Below are 24334 nucleotides of genomic sequence, written 5' to 3'. Positions count from 1 at the left end.
AATTCCAGGTAATATTTTATGTATGTATATCTATGTATATATGCATATGATAGAAACAGATATTTGTATGCTTCTTTGAGATCTAGACAGCATTTTATGTACATATATGTGTATATGTAGACAATATGTATATATCCAATATGTATGTAGAAAATACATACATATATTCATATACTATATATATGTAGGGGGGTGTGTGTGTATACAATATATACATGTAAGTGCTTCTGCTCTCCAATTCACCATAAACATGACTTGGACAGACAAGGGCCAAACCAGGAGTCTAAGACTGAAAAGCTGAACCCATGTGTCACTTCTTCACCTGGTGATGGTCACTCCTCTCCTGCCTGTAGCTGTTTGCAATACTCTGGGGTGGGGACTGAGATGAATTGGATGCAGCTCCATCAAATTACATGAAATTTGGCTAGCATCGAGGGGGCCCCGAGAAGTGTTAGGCACTCCATAAGTACCCCTACATAGGTATATGCAAAGGTGGATGCTCCTCTGAGCCCATCTATATGGACAGTGCCTTTAAGTGCACCCTCTCCGCGGGGGTAGCGAGGCGCGTGGGAGATGCGCAGCCGCAGGTGCTGCTGAGCCTTGCAAGGTGGGTATCTGGGCCCCCCCCCAGGACCTTTATTGCTGGCACCAGTGCTGAGAACCGGGGTGGCTCTGGGCAAGCGAATCAAGGGACGGGGTGATAACCCCATCTGGCTGCCTGCATCTCACACCAGTGCCATGCCGTCCATGACGCAGCTGCACTTCTCAACGATCATGTTGGGAAACTCGGCTGCTTCGATCTCCGTGCGGTTGCCCCTCTTGACAAGGTACATCATGGGGAGCGGGGAGCTCTCCACCACGGCACAGGTGCGCTCCCCGTAGCCAAAGTGCCGCAGCGGGCTGGGGGGCTGCAGGCAACCCCCTGAGCACCGGTAAGCCTGGTACCCTGCGGGCTCAATGATCCAGTACTGCATCCAGGTGAGCTCACGGAAGTTGACATAGTGTTTCTGCCGGCAGCAGGTGGATTTTGCTGTCACCGCCTCCTCCTTGCAGTCCCCAGGGCCCCTGCGCCAAGAGAGAAACAAAAACTGATGCCGTAAACTGGAAACTGGGAAGGTGGGAGAAATAATCCTCTCCCTGTTAATAACAGAGGCGGGCCCCGAGACATGAAACCTGGGCCATGCCTGGGTTTCATTTGAACATTCAGACAACAAATACGGGAAGAGGAGAGGTGTGATTTGGCAACAACTTCCTAACTCCTCCGTTCACAGCGGTGTACTTGTGAGGGCAAGAATTGCACGCCCTGGGTCAGCACACACAGTATGATAACTCAGGAGCAAAGTTACAATGGGGACAGCACCAATTTAGGTTTCGTACGTACCCATAGTCTTCCAAGTTGAGGGTGTAAAGCACCAGTTCAGGTTTGCCTAGGGCTTTATCCTTGGGGTCCTGAGAGGTGAAACGCACGGCTTTGGCCATTTCCAAGGCATGGCTGCCTACCCTTTCTCCTTCAATCCAGACCTCCAGGAACATTGGCTCACGCCGCTTGTTTCTCAGCCAGTAATGCACGGCGGGCGTCACATCAAAGTTCTTCCAGCCCGACTCACGTATAGGAATCAGCCTGCGCGACAGGGGCTTGGCATTAGAGAAAAGCCGATCTGATAAAGCTCAGGCTCGCGGCACTGTTACTGCAGCAGAATAATTTGCTTGCTGTAGATTGTCATGTGCTTTGATTACATGATAATTTTTGCTGAGAGCTCTGGGCGAGCACCCACAGCAACTAACTCACACCTCAAAAAAGAAACACACAGATCTAACAGACACCGAAGGGCTAAATAAACCCCTTTGTGCATGCTCATGTTAAGGTATTCATTCATGCTCATACAGAAATATAGCGCTGCAGGACTATACACAGCCTCAGTATTAGTGACAACAGCCTGGTGAACCCCGCTACTCCCACCTGCTCCTCTCCTGGCTGTGTTAAAGCCATAAGTTTCTACCCACCCAGAGAATTGGTTTGATGTCTAATTCTGCCTTCAAGGGTTGTAAAACTTCCACAGAGCTCAAGGCTACAGAATCAGATGCTTTTTACATGATTTACTTATTTAAACCAGCTAATGAAATGGCCAATGGAAAGAATACGAGCAGTGAGTTAGAGAGAGAAGTGAACAAGGTGGAGGGTTTTAGAGGGGAAGACCTGGCAGTACACGGCATTGTTTGACACAGCAATAGATTATTTCGATGAATCATCATATATCACAGTCTTAACCTAATAACTGCTCTTAGGGACTCATTCTGGCTTTAAAAGCTATAGGGCCTGATTCTGTAGATGTCACCCCATCAGACCGACTGGAGGCACAAACACATGGCACCCGAACCTGGCCAGAGGACCCGTACCCATAACTAGAGTCCTGCCTCCAGGAGTGGTCCCTTTCTTACCTGGAGTCTATCAGGGAGGTCCTGTTGGTCCCATCGTGCTGCCGTTGCACCCAGTACACGCTGACTCTGGCGTTGGAGACGGGCCTGTGAGACTGCTTGGCAGGCAGGTTGGCTCTGTCCAGAGGCTTTTTGAAAAGTTTCAGTTCAGCCATTGCCACTTCGCTGTTTTCAGGTATTCTGCCCTCCATGTCAAAGATCAGGTTCTGGCGCATGGTGGTGTCAGAGGAGGGGACTTCTCCTGCCATGCCTTTGCAGGGGAACAAAAAAGACAGCCTGTCATTGCCATCCTGGTGAGCAAAGCCCCCACACTTTGTCCACAATTATCATCACAACACACCAACACAGCCTTCCAGGCTCCAACACCAAGCCCCCACCACTAAACACACCTTTTCTAATGCATGCTTGTACCAGTGTCTTGCAAATGCCCTAATTCTCCTATGCGTTGAGTCTCTGCAACCTGGAGGAAAGAAATCTCCTATATAATTTGGCCCCAAATTGAGCAAACCCCATGCATCTCTTTGTGGCATCTCTTTGTGCCAGCTCTGGGCATGAAAGCAGGAATCTGCACCACTTGCAATGAAAGAAGTGTTTTCATTTGCTGCCCAGGGTGCTATGTATGGCTTTTGAAAGTGAAACAAGCTCGAAGCATCCTTGCATAGACACTATAGTGTCTGTACAGCTGATATCCTCCTTGATATTTTTCCTAGACAAAAAGAGAAAAAAAAAAGATGGGGGAGAGTGAATCATTCTCAAAGAGTGTGATTCATATTAGAGAACTTTCTGGAGTTTTGACCCAAAACCTGCAAGGTCTGAACTTTCTACTGACTTTTTTTTAAAAAACATCATTCTTCCACCTGCCCAAAATGTTGCCTGGGTGCCAAGGCTTTTCTCTTCTATTGAGCTCCAGCAGCAGCCTGCCCTTCGCAAGGAGTGTGGGACTCCCTCTCCAGGTGCAAGGAGTTATTAGTGCGTGTTAATCTTTAAGATGCTGTAACATGCACCTCTTCTCCCCAGCTCAAGCTTGGAGCCAGACCCAAGCCTCATTCCTGCCGTGGGTTTGCTGCTGCGTGCCCTGTGTCAAGCCAGGCGAGCATGAGCATCTTCCCTTGGCAGGGCACGGTGCTTTGTGAGGTCCCAAGAGCGAGGGCAGAAACGTTACCTGCATTGCCAGGAATCCCCCTGAGGATGCCAGCCAGGCTCGGCAAAGCTCGCCGCTTCACCCTGTGGCGCTTCAGCATGGAGATGTATTTGTTCTTTACGTGGTCTGGGATAACCAGGTCCACCAAGTCTCTCTTATGAAGTTTAGGGACCTCGGAGAGCCCCAGCTGCTTCAGCAACACCTCCTTGAACCCTTCCTGGTTAAACGCTTGGACCGTGATGACCAGGCAGAGCATGCAGAGCATCCGGGCGAACCCCACGTCCATCCTCCTCCGTCAGCAGAGCAGCTGCCTGCCCGGCAGAGGTGAAGGGGAGATCTCGCCGGGGCTGTTCCCAGCAGAGGTGTGGTGGCAGGCTGCCTGAGCAGGACAGAGGTGCCCTGCGCTGGGGTTTTATAGCCATCCTCGTCCCACTGGCACAACAAATTCCACAAGTGGGGACGAAGCAGAGGACTTAAAAGGATCACTCCCCTGTTGGTAGACACATGCCAGTTTAACACCTTCATCTAATACAAACTTAATACAAGCAGGTTTAGGGGACCTTCCAGATTCCTTCACGGGGAAGAAGTTTCCATCCTTTCTTAATGCCCTGTAAACTTTTGCCTAGAAAACCCCTGAGTGATCAGTGTGTCATGTTCAGCCTAGGTCAGGGAGGAAACACATCTGCAGAGTACCTTGCTTTATGTACCGCACATATGATTCTTAAAGGAAGCATCAATCTTCACCACAGGGGACTTGCTACCTAAAATAGCCAATATCAATCAGGAGAATAATGCTTTAGCTGGAAGTCCATCTTTATGGCAAGCATTAAGAAATCATTTAAAAACTTTATTTTGGGGGTAGTACCACTTTGATCTCTGAATATTTGTATCAAGTGTGTGAATCAGGGCAGTGAATCACAGCAGTTAAATGGTTTATGGCCTTTTACGCCACTTCTGAATCACGGAAGGTGGAAGATGTACAGGCCTGACATTTTAGAAAAATGTCCCATCACTCTTTATGGATTCCTGTGGGTTTCATTATACTTGTGCTTAAAAGAAGGTGGCTTTATATAAAGGCAGATCACCTTTCAGTGAACACGAGAAACCACTCTGCTTTTCCAGCATATGGATGAAGAATATTGGTATTTTGAACACTATTAACCGCCACAATAGAGACCTGTCTCTGGAGAGTGAAGCTGACCTGGAGGCTGGTGGGGCTGTTGGATGTTTGCCTTGAAGTCAACCTTTAAATCTGCAGCTGACATCCTTTGCTTCCCTGGCCTTTGCTGGTGTAAGATGCAGAAGTCTATTTTTGAAACCAATCCCAGGAGAAGTAGATGGGAAAAAATAAAATGTGATCAATAAAAAAGTGTAGGAGCATGGCACCTGGGGCAGATTCTCATCCCCTCCAGCAGTAAGGCATCTGAGCATACACATACACGTCTTCAGCATCAAAAGTTCTTTGGATTTTATATGTCTCTGTAAATGATTTAAAATCGATTCGGTTTCATCCAACGTTCAGGCTGAACCGTGTGCCCCATGAGAGGTCTGGCTGGAGGACCCGGTGTAATGAACTTGTACAAAAGCATCCTGCTGCTGTTCATCCCTCATTAAAACACATGTCAGCCGAGGCAGACTGTTTTTTAGGCAAATGCAGGCAACAGAGCCTGACTAAGCCCTGCTGTTACTGCTCATTTTGTCTTTACAGCCTCTCAAGAAACTTGTCTCCTTAAACATGATAAAGCCTCCATTAGGTGTGGAAGGGGCACCTTGTTTAGTTGAATTGAGTTTTAAGGTTAAAACGGAAACATGGACTACAAGGTAACGGTTTGCGCATGACCCAGGGGAATACATCCTTTAATCTTTCCCCTCCTGGAGCATCTTTCTCTGAACAAATCAGTATTTTCTTGCTATATTCATTCCCAAGACACAAATAGGGAAAACTACCCACTTCATTGGACCACCTCAGCTTCAACTCATGTCAAAAAACTCCGCCTCTTGTGAATAAGAGGAGGGAAGCCTTTGTTTGCTGAAATCTTTGTGACCCTCTCGGTCCCTCAGGAAGGGTCCGTACCCCTGGCTGTTCCCTCTGGGCTGCCTCCCCAGTGGAATGGCACAGCACTGATTCTCATGGGGCGGGACAGATGCAGCCAGGTGATGAACTGCTTCGGAGGCTTGGGTTGCAAACTGCATCTAAGCAAAGTTTTCTTCAAATAGGCTCCGGAAGTGTTGGCTAACTCAGTTCCAGAAGTGAATTTGTTATGTTTATATAGTGACAGTCACTTGGATAAAATGGCAGCTCACAGATTTGTAATGGTCTCTCTCTCATGTGAAAAGACCCAACCCTGTAAAACTCTATCCATCCAATTAGTCTTCACTGCAGAGAGTGGTCCTACTTTGTAGTGAGGGCTCTTCAAAACAACATGATAACATGAAATGAAAATGCTTGATTGCTCCAGCAGCACCCAGCTTTCCTGGATCTGGCTGTGATTCCTCCTGTGGCTGATGTCTAATCGAAAACAGGACTCTTCACTGTTCAATGTGTATTGGAAAGTGATTTATGGGCTCCACACATAAAATTATTGATCAAACACAGTTGAAGCTCAGCTAAGAAGAAAACAGAGGATGTGGATTGTAGGCTTTTCACAGGAGAGTGATTATCTGGCCCAATTGGAGGATTTGCCATTCCTCCTTTGTCATGCAAACAAGAAAAAGTCAGGAATTTTATAATAGCTCTTTTTGTGTAATGTGTATTAGAACCTGCATGGCACATTCAAAATGTCAAAGAGAGTATATAAAGAGGCTGCAAGGGATGAAGTATCAGCAACTCCCAGTTTTAATAAAAGCCAGTACTGAATGAAGCGAGAATCTCTGTATTTAAGCTTTTAATTTAGTTACAAATGGTTCTCTAAGACATTTGCTGGGCATATCTATGCAATGATTTTTGGTAAATAAATCCAATGGGTTCAAAGAGAAAGTGTGAAAGGCTTAGCCTAATTATGTACCTACTATTCTGGGAAACAAGATTGTTTTTACAGAACACAAGAATGTATTACAGTCGGGCCCATATTACAACAGCCTTTGCTTAAATGATGTGAAGGGCAACAATTCCTGTGTGCTCCAAGAAATGCCCTGATTTCTGCAACAGTCTTACCTTACAGAGATGGGAGCACACCTCTGTGTAGATTTTGGTCTGGTTTTGCCCAGAGTCTGGGTCCTTTGAATCTAGGAATGTGGAAGTAAAAATAGTAGTGGTTATGATGCAGATATAAACTTGGCAAGTTAAAAAAAAAATCAAGTAGAAGTTCGGTTTCATACTCTTCTTGAGTCTTAAGCACACCGAGTCTTAAACAAAGCTTACAGAACACTGCAGAATAGGCTGTTTAGGTGAGGTTTCAAAAGTGGAAATAAACTGGAGGCTACGCATGAAGGCATGCCGTCCTCGCGCTGCCCCACCAGCACACCCCACCAGCCACCAGCCAGTGCTTCAAACTTCATACTCCCGCCCGCACTTTAAACCTAGGCTACACACCTTTAAGTGGGATTTCACAGGCATCTTTGGCTTCCTTCCTGACCGGCACAGCCTGTGCTGGTGGTGGGACCTCCCTGCAGGGATTGGCCCTGTATCAAAAAAGACAGCAACCGTGGAGCTCACCAAGCCCACCGCTGGAAAGCTGCCCCGCAGCCAGCGGCTCGATTGCACTCAATCTGGGTTTATACCAAATTTTGAAAGAGCGTCCGAGGCAAAAGGCATTTGCATTTCCCATCTCCCAGGCTGTGCAGCAGCTTCAGGGCAGGACGAGAGGGTGGTGTCACCCTGAGAGCAGGAGGCAGCCGCCGCCAGGCTTGTGGCTCAGCCTGCCCGGGGTGCAAGCATAGCTCGGGGTGCAGCACAGAGCAGTGCTTGCCCCCGCCAGAGGCAGCCCTGTGTGCTGGTGTTGCCTTTACGCAGGGAGAGAAGGGCAATGGATGCCTCACTCTGTCCGCCCTCTCTGAGTCCAGCGCTGATGCAGAATGAACGGTGGTAATTCCTCACTAAGACTCTACTATGCCCACAGAAGCAAGACCTTTGAGAAATTCCTCTGGCACAAAGAGCAAGTGAGCAGGCCACAGAGTTATTATCACATTTGTTTGCCACTTTAGCTACAAATGCTCCGATTTGTCTTTAGCTACAAATGCTCCGATTTGTACTGTATTTGTTCCTTGAAAATGGTGTATGCCTGCTGAAAGATACTGGGAAACTATCTTGCCAGGGCAGCGGCTTTCCATCCTCCTTTATCTCCAGAGACAGCTACTCTTTCATTAGGGTATGAATAGCTTGCTCAGTGTATAGAGCCAGAATAACAGCACCCAGGACATCTGTGGGGCTGGTATAGCTCCCTGGAGTTTGCATGCGTGCTCCCCATGGCCTCAGCCTGCTCTGCAAGAATTTGGCATGGAAAAGTTTCATAAGGTATGGTCTGATAAGACAAGACTTTCAGCTTTTATCTGGCTCTCAGGGCCAGACTGAAAACAGCAGCGCCACTCAGTGCAGACTGTTGATCTGCATTAAATCCTTTCTGCTTTGTTCCAAAAAATTAGCCCATTTAATTTTTGTGCCAAAAGGCTTTGTGATCGATCAGGTATCGCCTGACTTACCTGTCCTTACATACACATTTCCATGCGTCCCCCCTCAGTGAGCATGAAATCATAAAATGGACTTCACAACTGTATTGTGAACTCTGGCTAATCCAGCTCTGGGAAATATAACTGTGTCCCATGTCTGAGCCGAACCGTGTTTATTCTGAGCTGATGGCACACAGATTTCATGCCAAAGACACTCTAACCACAGACTCGGCCCCTAACGTTTGCTCTGCCTGCCAGTGAAGGAGCCAGTTTCAGCAGCCAGTTTTGTGGTGCAAGTAATGGTCTGTTTCATCTATACAGAAATTATCCAATTCATTTAATCTAGGCAAGGACAGGAGCCTGCTTTTCCTTGTTAGGTGTCTAGGCTAGGCTGAACTGGCTATCTCCAATGGAAATATCTCACAGTTCGTGTCCTGTTGGGTTCCTTTCACAAATACTGGTGGTGAAGCCCCAGGCAGCAATGGGGATAATGATCCCTTATGCATTTATCCCACAATGTATCCAGTATAGTAAACCCCCCATTTTATTTGAGAGAGATATTGCAAACCTGGTTTGATCTTGAGCTAGGTTCATGTGACTTCTGGTGTATCTTAGATTGCATCAACTTAGGCGTGACTTCCATAGGCACGCTTCTACTCACAGGCTTGTTTTGGTCAAACAGCTCAGACAAAAGGCCATCTGTTTAAAAAGGAATGGATAAAATGTCCAAAGTCCCACCATGTCCTTGGTCAGCTGATGTCAGCTGGCTTGCTCACAGGGTTTGTGTTGGCAGCATTTGCAAAGTGCCAGTGTTCTGGCAGAAAAGACATCTTCAAGATATATATATATATATATATTTTTTACAGAAAAGCAAACACAACTGTTTAAATATAGCTTTTTCTGTCCCCTCAGCAGTCTCCTCCCCACTGCCCTGGTCTGTGCCTTGTTTGTAGCTGGGGAAGCAGGATTTGTTATCACTCTGATGGCTACAGAAAAGGCTGCTAGCAAAGCCACTGACGTTTAGCAAATGCTGTTGTATCAGATAAATAAGAACATGGCCCTAACTCGCTTGCTTTACACCACAGTCCACTTCATTAAGGAATGCCCCCACTACTGAGAAATAGCTGTATTTTGTAGGAGCACCACTTAATTTTCTAATAAGACCCCATTTATCTGCCTGGTTAAAATGTGGCTTCCCCCCCACCCCTCCCTCCTTTGCAGCTGTGTGTTTCCACTGGAAAAGATTATCAGCTTTTTTTAAGGGTCTGGTTTTCCTGCCTTAGCGATGCGAGTGAGAGCCCCCGCCCAGGCTCTCCCTGCCCTTGGCCGGGCTTGCTGCCGAGTTGGGCTTTAACCAACGTGCACCAGCAAATGTCACCGTAAGAGCTCAATGTGGGACCCCCTCAGCTGTCTGCCCCACAGCACGTCCCTCTGGCAGAAGGGAACCTGTATGCGAGAGAGGTGCCAGGCACGCTGGAGCAAGTGTGCGAGCTGCAGGTTTTAGGCCACATGGTGCTATCAAGAGAGCTGGGCTCCAGGCTGACACAGCTTTCGGGCTGAACCGCTCTATGGGCTTCTGTATGGACTTGGTGCATGTCAGCTGATGAGCCCCCGCCGTGCCCGGGGGGCTGCGAAGGCCAGCAGCGCGTGGGTGGCTAGTGTCAGAGCCAGCGTGGCCAGCAGGCCCGGGGCAGCGGTCGTGCCCCCATGCCCGGCACCGGTGCGGCCGCCCCTCGAATGCTGGGCTCGGTGCTGGGCCCCTCACGGCCAGAGGGACGCTGAGGGGCTGGAGCGCGGCCAGAGCCGGGCAGGGGCTGGGGAAGGGGCTGGGGCACAATCCTGTGGGGAGCGGCGGGGGGAGCTGGGGGTGCTCAGCCTGGAGAGGAGGGGGCTCGGGGGGGCTGATGGCTCTCCACAGCTACCTGACACGAGAGGCTGTAGCGAGGCAGGGGTCAGTCTCTTCTCCCAGGTAACAGCCTACAGGACAAGAGGGAACGGCCTCAAGTTGTGCCAGGGGAGGCGTAGGTTGGATATTAGGAAAAATTTCTTCATCCAAAGGGTGGTCAGGCATTGGAACAGGCTGCCCAGGGAGGTGGTGGAGTCACCATCCCTGGGGGTCTTTAAAAGACACGTAGATGTGGTGCTTAGGACACGGTTTAGTGGTGGGCTTGGCAGTGCCAGGTCAATGGTTGGACTCAATCTTGAAGGTCTTTTCCAACTTAAACGATTCAATGTCCCATAGCTGTTACAGATTCTGTGCCAAGTTTGTGTGACAAGTGGCCTTCCAATAACTGTCAAATGCCCTCATTTTCCTGTCATGCTAATACACTTGGAATGCTATTCATATTGCATCTGTGGCAGTAAGTAGCCTGGCTTAAGTATGGATTGTATTTCCCCCAGTTAATTTATTAACTTTAACTCTAGTAACTTTTGCTTCACTGAACAGACTTTCCTCTTTTACTTAGAAAAAGAGAAAATGAATCACTTTTTCCCGACTCAGAGAAAGAATAACGCTATATCCTAGCAGCTTTATTTCTGTTACTAGAAGAAGCTGCAAAGGCAGAAAGATTATGAACTACATGTTAATGAAAGTTGAATAATTTGCATTGCTGACTTCGCTGGAAGATTTTTTTTTCTGCAGGCCAAAAATAAAGATGAAAGGCCAAGATGAGTGAGATCTAAAAGGAACCTCTTCTGCTAAGCATTGAGAGCTGTCATGCAAAATAGTGATTTGTTAGTGTAGTGCAATAAAGAAAAAGGGCTGTTCCTTGCAGAGAAAATTACAAAAAAAGGTGCAAGACTGCAGAAGACAAAATTAAGTCATAACATACACAGAGATGACAAGATAGAATCGATAAATACTTTAGATGTATCTAATTTGGTACATCAGATGGAGTGCAGAGTAACTGCCCTAAGGCTTCCGTTAGTCCTCACTGAGATATTTAAAATTACCTTGGGCAGTGCCTTAGCAAATACACTGATTGGAAAAAAGATACCTGCAACAGCAGGAAAATTAGCTAAACTACTTATATATTTGTTTTCCATCTGTAACATCTCCTGCTAAAGTGACTTTGGGACTATTGTGTGTCAGTAGGTTTTACACCATGGAACCTAGATGTATTCAGTTTCAAAATAATCACTTGCACATGGCTTTTTTCCTTGATGTTAGCAGCACACTAGTGCCATGATCAGGAGGATAATGAAGTGGAATTCTGAATGGGTCCAGCAGCACCACACCTGCCTGCCAGAGCTGTGGTGACCTGGGCTGATACTGGGGAAGGATGTCTGAGAGGCTTCCGGGGGCGGTGGGAGATTCAAGAGGTACAAAACAGTCTTCTTGGAAATGACGATCTGGATCAAACTATAAACCCTCATCCCGATGCTTAATATTCATTATTTTTAAACAGAAAGAGAAAGGCTTAACTGGCTGTAAATGTTGCATCAAACTTTGCAATTATCTTTTTTTGTCTTCACCGTTCTGCCGCCTCTTCTGAGAATGGTCTTAAAGGGCTATAGAGTATCTGAAAAGCATTTTAAAAGATTTTAGACCTGTTAATAAAATTTCAAATCATTAACTCATTTTTTAAAACTTAGTGAGCTATTTACTGTTTATGCTGATATATTATTTACTCTGTTCACTCCATTCCCCTTCTGTCTAGATTGGGTACCTTGTCACACCTGTGATAATTGCATAATAACAAATATTAAAATAGTCCTCCAATTTTCTTTTGCCTTCAAACAGTGCGGCAATGTTCAGAAAGGAGTGTGTGTGGATAGAATTCTACTCCAGCAGTTACTACAAAGCTGTTTTCACTTAAGTATTTATATTATCGTTGTATTGCTTTTGTAACTTTTTTGGTATGTTATTACTTTTTAATGAAAAAGGCTTCAGTAGGAAAGAACCGGAGAAAATACAGTTCCTTGTGTATTTGATTCCAAAACAGAACACAAAAGGGTATTTTACTTCATAGCAGAAGTTAAATTACGTAATTTCCTGCCATGTACTCGTATCTATGTAAACAAGGGGTATAAAGTCTTGGATTTAACATGGCCCTTGTAAAGAGTAAAATAAAGCTGTGTGACCTGACTAGTTTTAATCCTTTTAGCATTCATACTACAGGACCCTGGGAGATGCATCATAGTCATTTGATTTTAAAAGGGAATCCAGCCACACTTGGCCAGGTCACTTGAAGTGTGAAACACAAACTTCAGTTGTTTTTTCCTCCTTTTCTTACCTAGCCATTTGCTTATTCAAAAGCATTAATCCAGGAATGGCCAACATTTCCTTATAGCAACCAAATGCATTTCTGAAGCTTAATTTTGGATTCAACATGAGATTCTGCAGGGAGTGCCATGCATTTGAAACTGGTATCTGTCAGTTTTCCAGGCTGAAGAACTATAGTAAAGACATGGTGACTAAAACCTGTTTTATTTGTGCAGCATGGTGTTAGCTTCAGTTGCCAGTAAAGAATCTAGGGTCTCTTGAGAAACCATATATGTGAAGATTTTCAAAGGCACAAAAAACAATTCAGAATCCATTTTTCATTGATTTGAACAAAACTTGGGTGCCTAGTCCCTCTTCTCTGCTTTGATTCTAAAACAGAGCCAGGACTATTTCACCTCTGCGACAGCTACAATCGAAGCAGAGACATAGATGACCTGGGAATTAATTTGAGATACTTACTCAGTTTGACCAGATCTGTTAGAACATCCCCAAGGCAGGCTACAAGAAAATGGTGTTTTTGATGAAGTTCAGGTTCTGCAAATCCAATGGAAGGGATTTGAAAATCATGATGTGCAGCAGGCTTGGAAGACTGGCTCTTAAATCTCCTCGGAGGCTGCACTGCTTGATTTGCTCTCAGTCCCTTGTGGCAGGAAAGCTTACCTCTGGACTTCACCATGTTCCCAGGCTGGTAAGTTCTTAAACACATGCTGTCCTAAATAAGAAAATGCTCTGATTCATAATGGAACACGAAAATATGCTATTGCCTGGGCTTGCCTTGAAACTGATCCAGAAACCACGGCAATTACAGAACACAGTTGTCTTGTTTCCTAAGGAAAGTGGATGGGAACTGCTTTCTTAACACAATTGCATGTCCTCTGAGAAATGCTCTCACTGTGATAATTTGAATAATAAGTTCAAGGTCTTACATTGACATATGAAACTCCTCTAATCTTCACAGGAACTATACTGCAAAGGAACTGCCATCAGCCTGGCCCACTGTTCCCCAGAGCCGCTGGCAATGTGGGGCCTTAAACCTCTGGTCTGCTCGTCTCAGAGCTCTGCGGGTGGCAATGCCAGCTTACATCTGCTCTCAGCTGTGTCCTTACAGCCCCAGGAACTGATCCAGACAGGGTGTAAAAGACAAGGTGCACTGTGTTGGGAAGGCAGGAGGAGTGTGGCTAGCTGCTGCCAGTCAGTGGGGACCCTTTCTTCTGTCCTGGGGTCCATCTCACTCCAGAAACTCCCACAGAGTGCCAGTGCCACTTTACAGGACTGGCTTTTAACTCCTCCCAAATGAATTCTGATCACTCACTTAATTTTAATCTGGCACGTGATCTGAATATATAAACATCTGCTTTACTGAATCTGAGTATATAAACATCTGCTTTACTGAAACTGTACAGAATATCAATAGGAAGGGAAAGCTGAAAAGTTTGGGCTTCCTTCCCAGTTCTGTCCCTGAGTCAGGATAATGACCTTGAGCAAGTTGCCTGGCCAAAATTTTCAAGTCCATATTTAGACACCAAAATAAATAACCTGATTTTCAAAGGCACCAGCCGGCCACGGCTTCTATCAACAAAACCTTAATCACCAATCTAACAATTGCTGTACATAAAGTATCTTAGTAAAACAAAGAGATATGCCTCTTGCCATCTGTTACTGCTTACTTACAGGGGAGAAAGTTCTCCACTGATCCATGGAATGCCCATGTGTTTAATCTCAGCTTGCAGTGACTACTTTACTTTCCCTTTTTACACAGATCAGGCCACACTCTCACTCATGAGGCAACTCAAACATGCCAAGTCCAGCTGGAAATGATGCAAGGGAATACCTTTATACCCTTTATATACACTTGAAAGGAGAAAGATGGAATGGAAGGAAAACCCAGTGATTCAGAGAAAATAAAATCATCACAGAAAAGGAAATATGAGAAAGGATGAATGGGAGGAGGAACTAGACTACAATGGGAAGAGGAATGAAAGAGTGGATAGGGAGGGATAAGAATGGCAAAGTCAGAAGGTATGGCGATAATTCGTTCAGCAGGTGGTCACGTGCTAAGGCATGGGCAGTATTCAGGCAACTCTTCTGCTTCCCTGAAGTGGAGGTGCCAGCACGTGCCCAGGGAGGACCCACATCCACAGTCATGCACCTGGAGCTGCCTGGATGCTGCTGCACCCCACCACTTCCAGTCATGTTCTAGTAAGGCCAGGCCCTGGATGCAGGATCTTTCTCGCTGGAAAAAGCCATGCTGCCCTTGGTCGTGGCTGTTTGCCCTTGCAATAGCTCTTCACGGCTTCCTGCTTAAGCCACTTTGCATCCTGTCACCAATTCGCCCCAGACACTTGTGCCTCACGTACCTGGCACCTGACCCCCTGCTTAGGCTCACCAGGATCATCCTGCTGTCATTAGTGGCCCCCCGTGCTCGCCCACCACGGCGGCTACCTGCAAAGTAGCCAAGTCACTGCTGTAGCAGAAAACGTTACAGGGACCTTCTTGGCTCTTTGCAAAGCCAAAATCTGGATTTAACAGATCAGGTCTATTTCTAAAGGCTGAGACACACAAATCTACAGATATAATTATTGGGGCAAGCTCCTAGGCAGAACACAGAAGCTAATAAAGTGTAACTCTTAGTTCTGCTGCTTTGGGTTTTCTTTGAGCTAACCTAACCTGAGATTAAAATAAAATCAAAGTTCTCTGAAATCCTCATATTCTGCACTCAGATTTTTTTTTCATCTGTAAATCCAGAAGTGGGAAGGGGTAATTCTTGCCCAGTGGGAAAAAAGATTACTCATTTTAAAAGTACTTTAAAAATAATTTAATCCAGATTTCTATTCAAATATATTCTTATTTTCAAAAAATATACTTATTGAAACTATAACCATGTATATTAAGGCTTAAGCTTTTGACACGTTAAAAATATTGCAAATTACATTTATAAATGTTCAAGCAATGTGTTTGATGCTGACATTTTGAGGGAAGTTGGCCAGTGAACCAGGAAGGGTCATCACCAAGGCCTTGGAACCCAGTTTGTAAGTCTAAAAGCTGGGGATCTCACTGGGCTCTTTGCAGATAGAGAGTGGATAAAGCAGACCAACAGACTAGTGACTACTTTGCTCAAAGCTGTCAAACTGGGTAGTATTTGTGAAAAGAAAAAAAAAAAAAAAGGAAAATCTAGCTTTCCTTTTCTGATCTATTCTGATCAAAAACAGGTTTGAGAGGTTGGTTAACAAAAATTTACTTTCAATTCAAGGTTCCAGCAAACCCTGTTGACTTGACCCTCCAATGGTTTAAACTGCAAGATCTCCTGGAGTGTTTTGTGGCTCCTGCACAAGGAGTCGCCCAGCTTTCTGCTCCAGGGAGAGCAGAACCTAAGGAAAGACGTTCATGTCTGTCCAGGTCTTACCACAGTACTGTTGCAACAAGGGTTACTATGTACCGTCAGGGCAGCCACAGAGTACAGGAGGCTCCTGGGGACACTAGAGTTCTTCGCTAAAACTAAGGTATATTGTACCCAAGAACAGGAAAAGGTTACAAGCTCTAAGTGGCTTGGTATTTTACACCGGCGACAAATACACCTGCTCCTTGATTCACCTAAATCTGATGTGTCATGTGGCCAGGTGCTGTCCTCTTCCATGCAAGAGACCAGACTGTGACAGGCGGTTTCTCCATCTCCCTCTCTCTCTCAGGGAGCTGCCTTAATTATAGCCAAGTGCTACGCCACCCATGCATTAACTCCCTTCAGCTTCTATACACACAGGGTTAACGCACGAATAGGCATTAAGATAATACACATATTCAGAAAACAATGAAGTCATGCATGTTTCAGGTCACCTTGCACTAGTTTTGTACCGAAGTGTGTCACATCAACAGCAGCTGTGTTTCGACAAGCTTATGTTAAACCTAAAACTCCTATATATCAGCAAGAGTTTCTCCACTGCTGCAACTACCTGTAAAACAGAGGTTTAAAACCTCGCACTGCACACAGATGAGTGGTGAGGAAGTCCATGCATTGCCCCCTGGTAAGGCATAGGTTTGTTGCAGCCCAGGCTTGCCTGCAGCAAGGTTCAGCAGTTGCTGTGGCTGGGTTTGGCAGTGTTTATAGCTGGGCTATTGGTATAGAAGCCTAGGAGCACTCACAGGGACGCCTTCTTTAGACAATCAAAACCAATGAGCGCAGTGCACGAAGCAGGGACAGTAATTCACCATTTCAGAAATCAAGTTTAAATGCAAAATATGTTGTAATAAGCTCACTTTTTTTCTCCTGTAAGGTTCTCCTGTACTTTTCAGTATTGCTATTTTAGATTGCAAGTACTTGTGGATTTTCATAAAATTCCAGTTTTCATACAAATATAACTTGGTGGAGATAATGAGAAAAATTAATCAGGCTCAAGCATCAATACCAATGCCCCCTTCACCATTTCCTTTCTGACACGAAATGTAAAAGAAAAGCAAGGCAAATTTCTACCATATATTGTTAGATATATTTGGTTAAGTGTTTTGTATAAAAGTCAGTTTTCTTGATTAATAGAAATACATTCCAACTCTAATCCAAGGCTATTTCTGTCTTGAAAACCAGTATATTATCTATGAATAGGAAGCAGCACTACAAAAATTAATAAATACAGAGAGAAACCAAGCATAAATTATTAATTTAAATCAACACTTGCTGCTTGCTGATTTGTTTTATGATTAGAGTTCATTTACGTCTGTCTATCTGTCTAGATTTTTCTATTTGTTTGTTTTTAATATACACATATTAATGCTCAGGCCTTTCCAAGGAAGACTTCATAAGGCCCACACTAAGTCCTTTGGTATATTGAGGCTTGTAAACAGAATGCTAGATGAAGGCAAAGATTAACAGATAGCAAAGGGCTGCCAGGCTAGAAGCCTGAATTAAATCATTAAGATATATTTGAATAGGCAGATAAGTAAGGAACAGCAAGCTGGGCTGATGAGTTTCTTCAGAGAGAAGAAACCACGGCGAGAGTTGCCACGCATGGTAAAGCATCAGGCCACCTGCTACTCACGTCCAGAGACTATTGATGTCCTGTTGGGAGTTCACCCATCAAGGGAAGTCCTGCTGTGATAAATCAAACTAAAGTGACAGTGGTGTTCTTCAGCCATAAGGTCATTTAATAAAGTAAGGCAAGAGTCACACATGTAAGTGTAAATACACCGCACACTTGTTCAACTTGGTGCTAAAGAGCTGTTGAAGTGGATATGGAGCATGCAAAATACAAGAAAGATGGCAGGATTTTAAATTCTGTTGACTGCTCCTTAGGTCCTGAGGGTGGATTTCCATCTGCTCTAGCAACATAATTAAACGTTTGCTAACTAATGACAGTATGTGGCTTTTGTCACCAAAAGAAGAGACAGTGGTAAACAAAACCCTATTTACAAGAGGTAGGGAGGAGGGAAATGTGACTCTGCTGTTGAAATTAGAGATAAACAAAATCACACCACTTAGCTAAAGAGCCTGTCTAGACAGAGGAAGAAAAAAAACAAATGACAAAAGCTTGACATTACTCTTGTGAGAAAGAGAAGGGAAAATTATTTTGTAGCTGGGCAAAAGTCTTCAGAATGAAGAATGTCAAGACTACAGTGAAGATCACTGAATACCACCTATTTATGCTACAGAGTAAGATAGTCGAGCCAGAGCAAGGCCTTCTTCATTTTGAAAAATAAGGCAAGAATCAAAAGTACAAACAGCTTAGGAAATTGGTAAGGAAACTAACCAGACAGATTTTGGTCCTAGAAGTGTAAGAGCTGCAAGCATACACTGAGGCTTCACCTGCATAGTGGGTATACTCTGCTGCAGCTGCATTGGTAAAATTTAATTTGGAAGAAAGTGGTTATAACTATTCCACTTTGATTTCCTGTTTTGAAATAAACCATCCACAGGCTGAGTTATTGCAGAAAAGCCAGGGTGGAATGATTATTCTGCTATACTTGTGCCAGACAACTTTCCCACCAACATAGCCCTAAGTAGAAAAGAGTGCATTTATGAAGCTAAAATAATTAACATCATTCAACAACAGTGGAAGTTCTTTATTCCAGCAGTGAATATGAACCACTCGGCTTTGAGCTGAGAACTTTTATGCCATTTTCTAACATAATTGTTACAGTCAATTTTAAATCACAGGTTTTCTACAATGCAGCTGCTAGATAAATAATGAAATTCTATCTTGAAAAGACTCTCAGTCACTTTTCCCTTTTTGTGGGATGGAGTGGGGGAAGGCACATGGCACACACACAGCCAAATGCTGCTCTCCGCTGAGCAGCCATTCCTGAGAAGTGAAATGAGGATTTGATAGAGTGAAACAATTGTGGATTAATAAAATGGCAGGGAGTAGGGTAGAGGACATGCATGCAGGGCCCTAAGTAACACACACAGTTCTAATAGACAGTGGCATAAGGAGTTGAAGACGGAGAGGCAGGAGCAGGACTGTCAACTGGAGGAGACGCAGGCCTCTTGTCACCTGGGATGCTCATTTCCTTTAAGTATGGAAGTCCACAGATGCCTGAGACTTTGATCACTGTGACATCAGACTGAACCTTGCAATGCCCTGATGATTTTGGTTGTTTCTAGAGTGGCTCGCTGTTCTGAAACATCACCGCTGCTTCATCCACGAGACTGGAGGTAGGGTGCAAATCTTGGAAGGCAATCAGTCTCCCTGCCTCCCTCTGAGCCATTACATTTTCATCATTATCATAATCTTCTTCTTCCTCAGATGCCTGCTACTCATTGAGGTCAGTCATGCCAATTGGGGCAAAGGGTGAAGACACAGGAGGAGGAGGATGGCTGACAGTGCTGGGTATCAAGTGGCTGTTGAGGGAACACTAAAGGGTAGAGGAGAGGTGGATCGCAGCGCCTCACCCTGCCATGTTTCTGGCCTGTTGGCTGGAAGCAATTAACCTGCAAAGGGTAGGACATCTTTGTGGATGGGTGGGAATCGTCTCATCCCAGCTCTGTCATAGACACACGAAGTTAAACTCCCTAGGTCTTGGGCTTTTTCCAATTTACAACATTTGGATGCTCTTTCTCTCTTTATAGGTGCATGTAGACAAGGGGCTTTGAATATTTCATGGAATGTTCATATTACTATTACTTATTTCAGTTACCTGCCTTAATTATGGCCTGCTCCACTTGTAGTTGGCTATTTTACCAGATTGGGCATTGTGAAATCTTTCTTGAAATCTCACATATCTTTTTTTTTTTTTTTTGCTATAAAAAGCTCAGTTTGAATCTGTTTTTTTTTAATGTTAATGGATAATGTGAGTCATAGAGGCACAAAGGGGTTTCCTCCAAGTCAGAGCACTGTAAGCCCACAACAACATTAAACCTGAGAAACCACCAAGTAGTTTGGAAATCCTTCATGCTTCACCAGAGATCTTCTTTCCGGATCCAGCATAACATTTTCATAGATAAACTATGAACTTCTAAAATAACTTGTAAACCATTACGGATACAGTTTCAATGGTATTGCATGGAGGGAACCATCCCTGGAGGTGTTTGAGGCCAGGCTGGACGGGGCTTGGAGCAACCTGCTCTGGCGGAAGGTGACCCTGGCATGGCACGGGGTTGGGACTAGATGGTCCTTAAGGTCTCTCCCAACTCAACCCGTTCTATGGTTCTGTGAGGTGCTTTAAAGGTAGCTCTGCATAAGCAGGCCTGGGCTCAGAACCCGCTGCTGACCCGGCCCTGTGGGGATAAAACCAGCCCCGCTGGGTCGAACCAGGCACCCGCACAGCCAGGCCGGCGGCGGGAGAGGGGGGCGGCCGCAGGCAAGTGGCTGCAGGTTCTCTCGGTTGCCTTACGGGGGGTCCCTGCCCTGAGGGAAGCGCCTCAGGGTCTGGAGAAGGCGAGGCGAGGCGCGGCGCTGCCCGGGGGAGAGCGGCCGCCGGCGGCGGGCGCGGCAGGGCGGGAAGAAGGCGGGCCGCGCGCGCATGCGCGCCTCCCGGGACTTGTTGCTGCGGCCCGAAACTTCGGGGCCGGGCGGGGGAGCGGCGCCGCGCCCCGTGTGGTGACGGGGCGGTGGGGAGGGGAGGGGAGAGGCCGCGGCCGCCCCGGTGCAGGTAAGGGAGGGCGGGGGTGGCGGCGCTGTGCGGGGACGGGACGGGGCTGCGTGAGGCGGCCGCGGGGAGGGGAGGGGGCCAGGTGAGCCCTGAGGGGCGGCCGCGGGCTGTGCTGCCGGCTGGGGCCTCCCGCCGCCCTCCTGAGGAAACCGGGCCGCCTCCCCGTCCCCCGCCGGCGGCCGCAGCGGGACCCCGGCCCTCCGCGGGCTCGGGGCTGGGAGCGGGCGGCCGGGGCAGCCCGGGGGGTGTCCCCTTCTGGGGGAGTGTCCCCTCCTGGCGGGGTGTCCCCTCCCCGTGGAGGGGCGGCGCAGGGCCGGTGGCTACCGCGCTCTGCCCAGCCTCCTCGCCCGGAGCGAACGGGCCGGCTCCCTGCCCGAGTTACGGGGGGTGCCGGTGGGAAACCGGCCGCGCCAGCCCCAGCTCGGGGCCACCGCCGGGATCCCGGGCAGAGCAGGGCAGAGGGCTTCTCTCCGCAGCCCGCACCGGGGCTCGCCTCGCCTGGAAAGGTCGGGAAGCGCCGCTCCTTGCACGCTCGTGTGCTCCCTGCAGCAGCTCCACCCGTGGGAGGTCTTGCCTTTATCTTCCTCACGGCTGACTTCTTTAAAAATAATCGCTTTAAAGAGCTGGAAGCTGTGTCTGATAAGATCCAGCGTGTTACCTAAAACTTAGCGTGCAGTCCTTGCAGTTTTCCAAAGGGTGTTCAGAACGACTTTTCTGTCAGCACTAAATCTCAATCCTTGGAAAGCCAGGATAGATTCACATTACAAATTTTGTGTGGGTTGTTGTGGTGGTTTTTTGGTTTTTTTTCCTTCCTTGTGACGAAACACGTCAGTTGAGGCAAAATTTCTTCCCCACCTTGTCACACTCTCCAACGTTTAGTAAATGCTGTTTTGCGAGGAGTATTCTCCATGCTGTTTGCCTCCTGTTTACAGGGAGAACTTGTAGTTATTCATACTCTTGCTTTGCATTTGGTTTCTTTTTTTTCAGCATCCAGAATAGGGCTGCCGTCAGACATGTTTGTTCCTCTTACAGAGGCGTGATAGCCCAAAAGTAGTCTCCCTGAACCTGTGTGATGAGGACCTACAATACTTGCTTTCAAAGGATAGAGGTTTTTGGGGTATGCTTTCTTTATGAATTTATCAGTCAGATGTGTTTTCTGCATGAAGCGTGCTTTTGGCCAAAGTACTTGGAAATCATCAAGTTCGTAAGTCAAGAAAAACGTTTGAAGTGAAAAGCCCCAACATAAGTGAGCCATTGCTTGTTGGTAGATGGCTGTTCTCTTAGAACATTAGAAATACTCCTTTTTCTTTCTTGTTCATAATATGCTGTAATTGCTGTGCTGTTCTTTCAGCTGAATTCTATTAAAAAAGGGGCAGTCATGCAATATTTCAAGAGCAGAGAGCAGCACGTGTATTTTTGTAGTAGTTCTTTTCTGTTGAATTAGTGGCAAATTTGTTAATAATCTCAAGATCTTGACATTTGAATACAAAGTTCACAAGCTAGTATGTTCATACAAGCTCAACTAGGAGCAAAATCTTCAAACTGCTATTGTTGGACTATCTAATGCCCTGTGTTACTCCTAGAACTGGAATTCAGGCTTGTGTAAGTAGTTGGATGTTGCAGATGAGAAGACAGAGAAGTTTGTGTTGTGTGGGTCTTCTGTAGTCTTCCACAGATGTCTGTAGAGGACATGGTTGGTTAGAGGTCTGGAATTTTTGCTTGGGCACTGCTAGTAACTGAGCCTGGCGGTTATTGTGAAATATTTTACCGGTGAAGGAGAATAGATTGTCAAATATGACTTTACTTCTGAAGTAGTTTCATGGTTGAATCTTCCTGCACTCTTTATATTTGTAGTAGTATTAGTACATCTCACAAATACTAGGCAGACTTTTCTTTAACTTTATTTTACTTTTTTTTCTTGTGTGTTTTTTTTTTTTTTTTTTTAAGGGAAAGACAAAATGAACCCTTTCTTTTTTCTGGGTTTTGGACATTCTCATCTAGTCTACTTCTGGAATAGAAGCATACCTTTCAACTCAACGTTGAATGAGACGTACTGCTACAGCACTGCCCGGGGCAGCACAGTGCTCCAAGGAGTAACTTTTGGTGGAATCCCAACTGTCCTACTGCTTGATGTAACCTTCTTTTTTGTAAGCCCAATTTCTATTTCTTGTACTGAAAATACTTCTGACCTTCTCGGAAGTTAGATTGTTCAGAATTCTTTTATTGATCAGGTAGGGATTTGTTTCTGAGAATCTTCAGAATGAGAAATGTACTGAGGCCATCCTGGGAACATCAAAGCACTTTTCAAGTGTTGATAAAGGTTCAGATACGTGTGGGACAACAATGTCGCTGTATGTTGGATGTGTAGATCAAGAGTGAGTGCAGTGTCATAGGGTCTGTATGTGGGGTCATGGTGAGCTTTGTAGTCATAGCTCAAATTTCTATGCTTTGTCTTAACTGCAAGAACATTTTTTTCCTTACTCTGGGTTTAGGTACTGGGTACCTTTTGAGGAAGGGAGCACTATTACTAGACTTTTTCAAAAGGAACTACAATGTGGACAATCTGTCATTTCACAAACTCTTAAAATTAGGTTTCATGAAGCTGTGGAGGAAATAATGTGCTGATCAGCTCAGTCCTGATAAAATAAAGGGATCTGATTAGTTGCTGGTCAGGAGTCTCCAGAACATGCCTGAGACTCCAATAATACTTACGGTTATTTCTGTAAGTTTGGTCTAGGTGGTCTTAAGCCACCTAGCTTCCCCCCCCCCCCCCCCCCAAAGAAAAGAAAAAGAGCCGTAGACCTGCAAATTGGCCTAATAAGTGAGGTTTGAGGTAATAAAATGAGACTAAAGTGATGATATAGTTCCTGAGTTCTAGTTCTTTTGCAACTGTCAGTTGATGGGTTTGTGAGTACTATTTCTAGGCTGGTTTCCTAAGGAAGTGAGGTTTATCTATTGCATTGCCTTCCCATTTTTGTCTGGCAGTTACTCCTAATAATCATAGAATGTGTTAGTCACTTTCAACCAAAGTTGTCCGAGTTTAGAGAACTTTCCTGCTTGCAGGAAGTTTTAATGGCCCGATGAAGGAGGAATATCTAAATTAATATTCCCTGTTGCGAGGAAGGCTCTTATAAGAAAGTTATATTAATTGTGAAATGCGGATATTAGCTGTATAATCTTGACACATAGATAATCTTGACATGTATCCTGGCTGGCCAGTTGGTATTTGCATAGATCCAAACAAGTTACATCACTAGCACTGCTTTCTAGCCAAACTGGTACGGGATGTAGGAGGGACTAGAAAGTGAGGGCGTATGCTACATATGCATAGAAAACAGGCTTTGTTACTTCTGCTTCATTGCTGTGTACAGAGCAACTTGTTTCTTTAAAAAAAAAAAAAGAATTAAAAAGTGCATTTATGAAACACATAGGAGGGCGGTTTTTTCTTGTGTTCTTATACTCTTTCAAAAAGTGAAAATACGGGGGCAGGTAAAAAATACATTGCAGAGATCAAATATGTCTTAGTAGTTTATGATTTGTAATAATATATTACCTTTACTACTGACAATAAAAATAATTTTCATACTTGAGAGAATAGTCAAGCCCCCTACAGCCTGTTTACATCACTGTTCAAAAACAGAATTAAAACAAAATTGCAAGTCTTCCATCATAGTTCTAGTCATTAAGTACTGAATAAGAGTAAAGGTGTATTTATGAAAGTTTTGACTTCCTCTCAAGTACTGCTTGCTACTTTTCCTTTCACAAGCTTTTATACGCTTGCAGTCCAGAAGTACCTTAGCATGCAGTTCTCCGCCTTTATACAGTAGAACAGGAAGGCAGATGTTCCGGTA

General features: G+C 45.5%; 2 protein-coding genes across 5 annotated transcripts in view; one reads left to right on the top strand and one right to left on the bottom strand.

Annotated features, from left to right (window-relative positions):
* Positions 1 to 231: 231 nt before the first annotated feature.
* On the bottom strand, positions 232 to 5734 carry LOC101919098 (left-right determination factor 2). The gene is made up of 4 exons (XM_005241865.3): positions 3599 to 5734; positions 2440 to 2674; positions 1382 to 1621; positions 232 to 1065 (listed from the first exon to the last, which is right to left on the bottom strand). The coding sequence occupies exons 1-4, from the start codon at positions 3861 to 3863 to the stop codon at positions 726 to 728; spliced, it is 1080 nt and encodes a 359-aa protein (XP_005241922.2). The 5' UTR covers positions 3864 to 5734; the 3' UTR covers positions 232 to 725.
* A 14630-nt stretch (positions 5735 to 20364) lies between these two features.
* TMEM63A (transmembrane protein 63A) overlaps positions 20365 to 24334 on the top strand; it is a 31237-nt gene continuing 27267 nt past the window's right edge. For 2 of the 4 annotated variants that reach the window (XM_055816595.1, XM_055816593.1), the window contains exons 1-3: positions 20365 to 20483; positions 21471 to 21600; positions 22431 to 22630. In XM_055816595.1, coding sequence (XP_055672570.1) covers positions 22442 to 22630 — 189 coding nt within the window. In that variant the 5' untranslated portion in view covers positions 20365 to 20483; positions 21471 to 21600; positions 22431 to 22441. Of the gene's footprint in view, positions 20484 to 21470; positions 21601 to 22430; positions 22631 to 24334 lie in introns of those variants that run through there. The other 2 variants (XM_055816594.1, XM_055816596.1) reach the window with 2 other exon arrangements.

This window comes from Falco peregrinus, chromosome 11 (assembly GCF_023634155.1).
Source record: "Falco peregrinus isolate bFalPer1 chromosome 11, bFalPer1.pri, whole genome shotgun sequence".
Taxonomy (NCBI): domain Eukaryota; kingdom Metazoa; phylum Chordata; class Aves; order Falconiformes; family Falconidae; genus Falco; species Falco peregrinus.
This window is presented reverse-complemented; position numbering and strand designations above follow the sequence as displayed.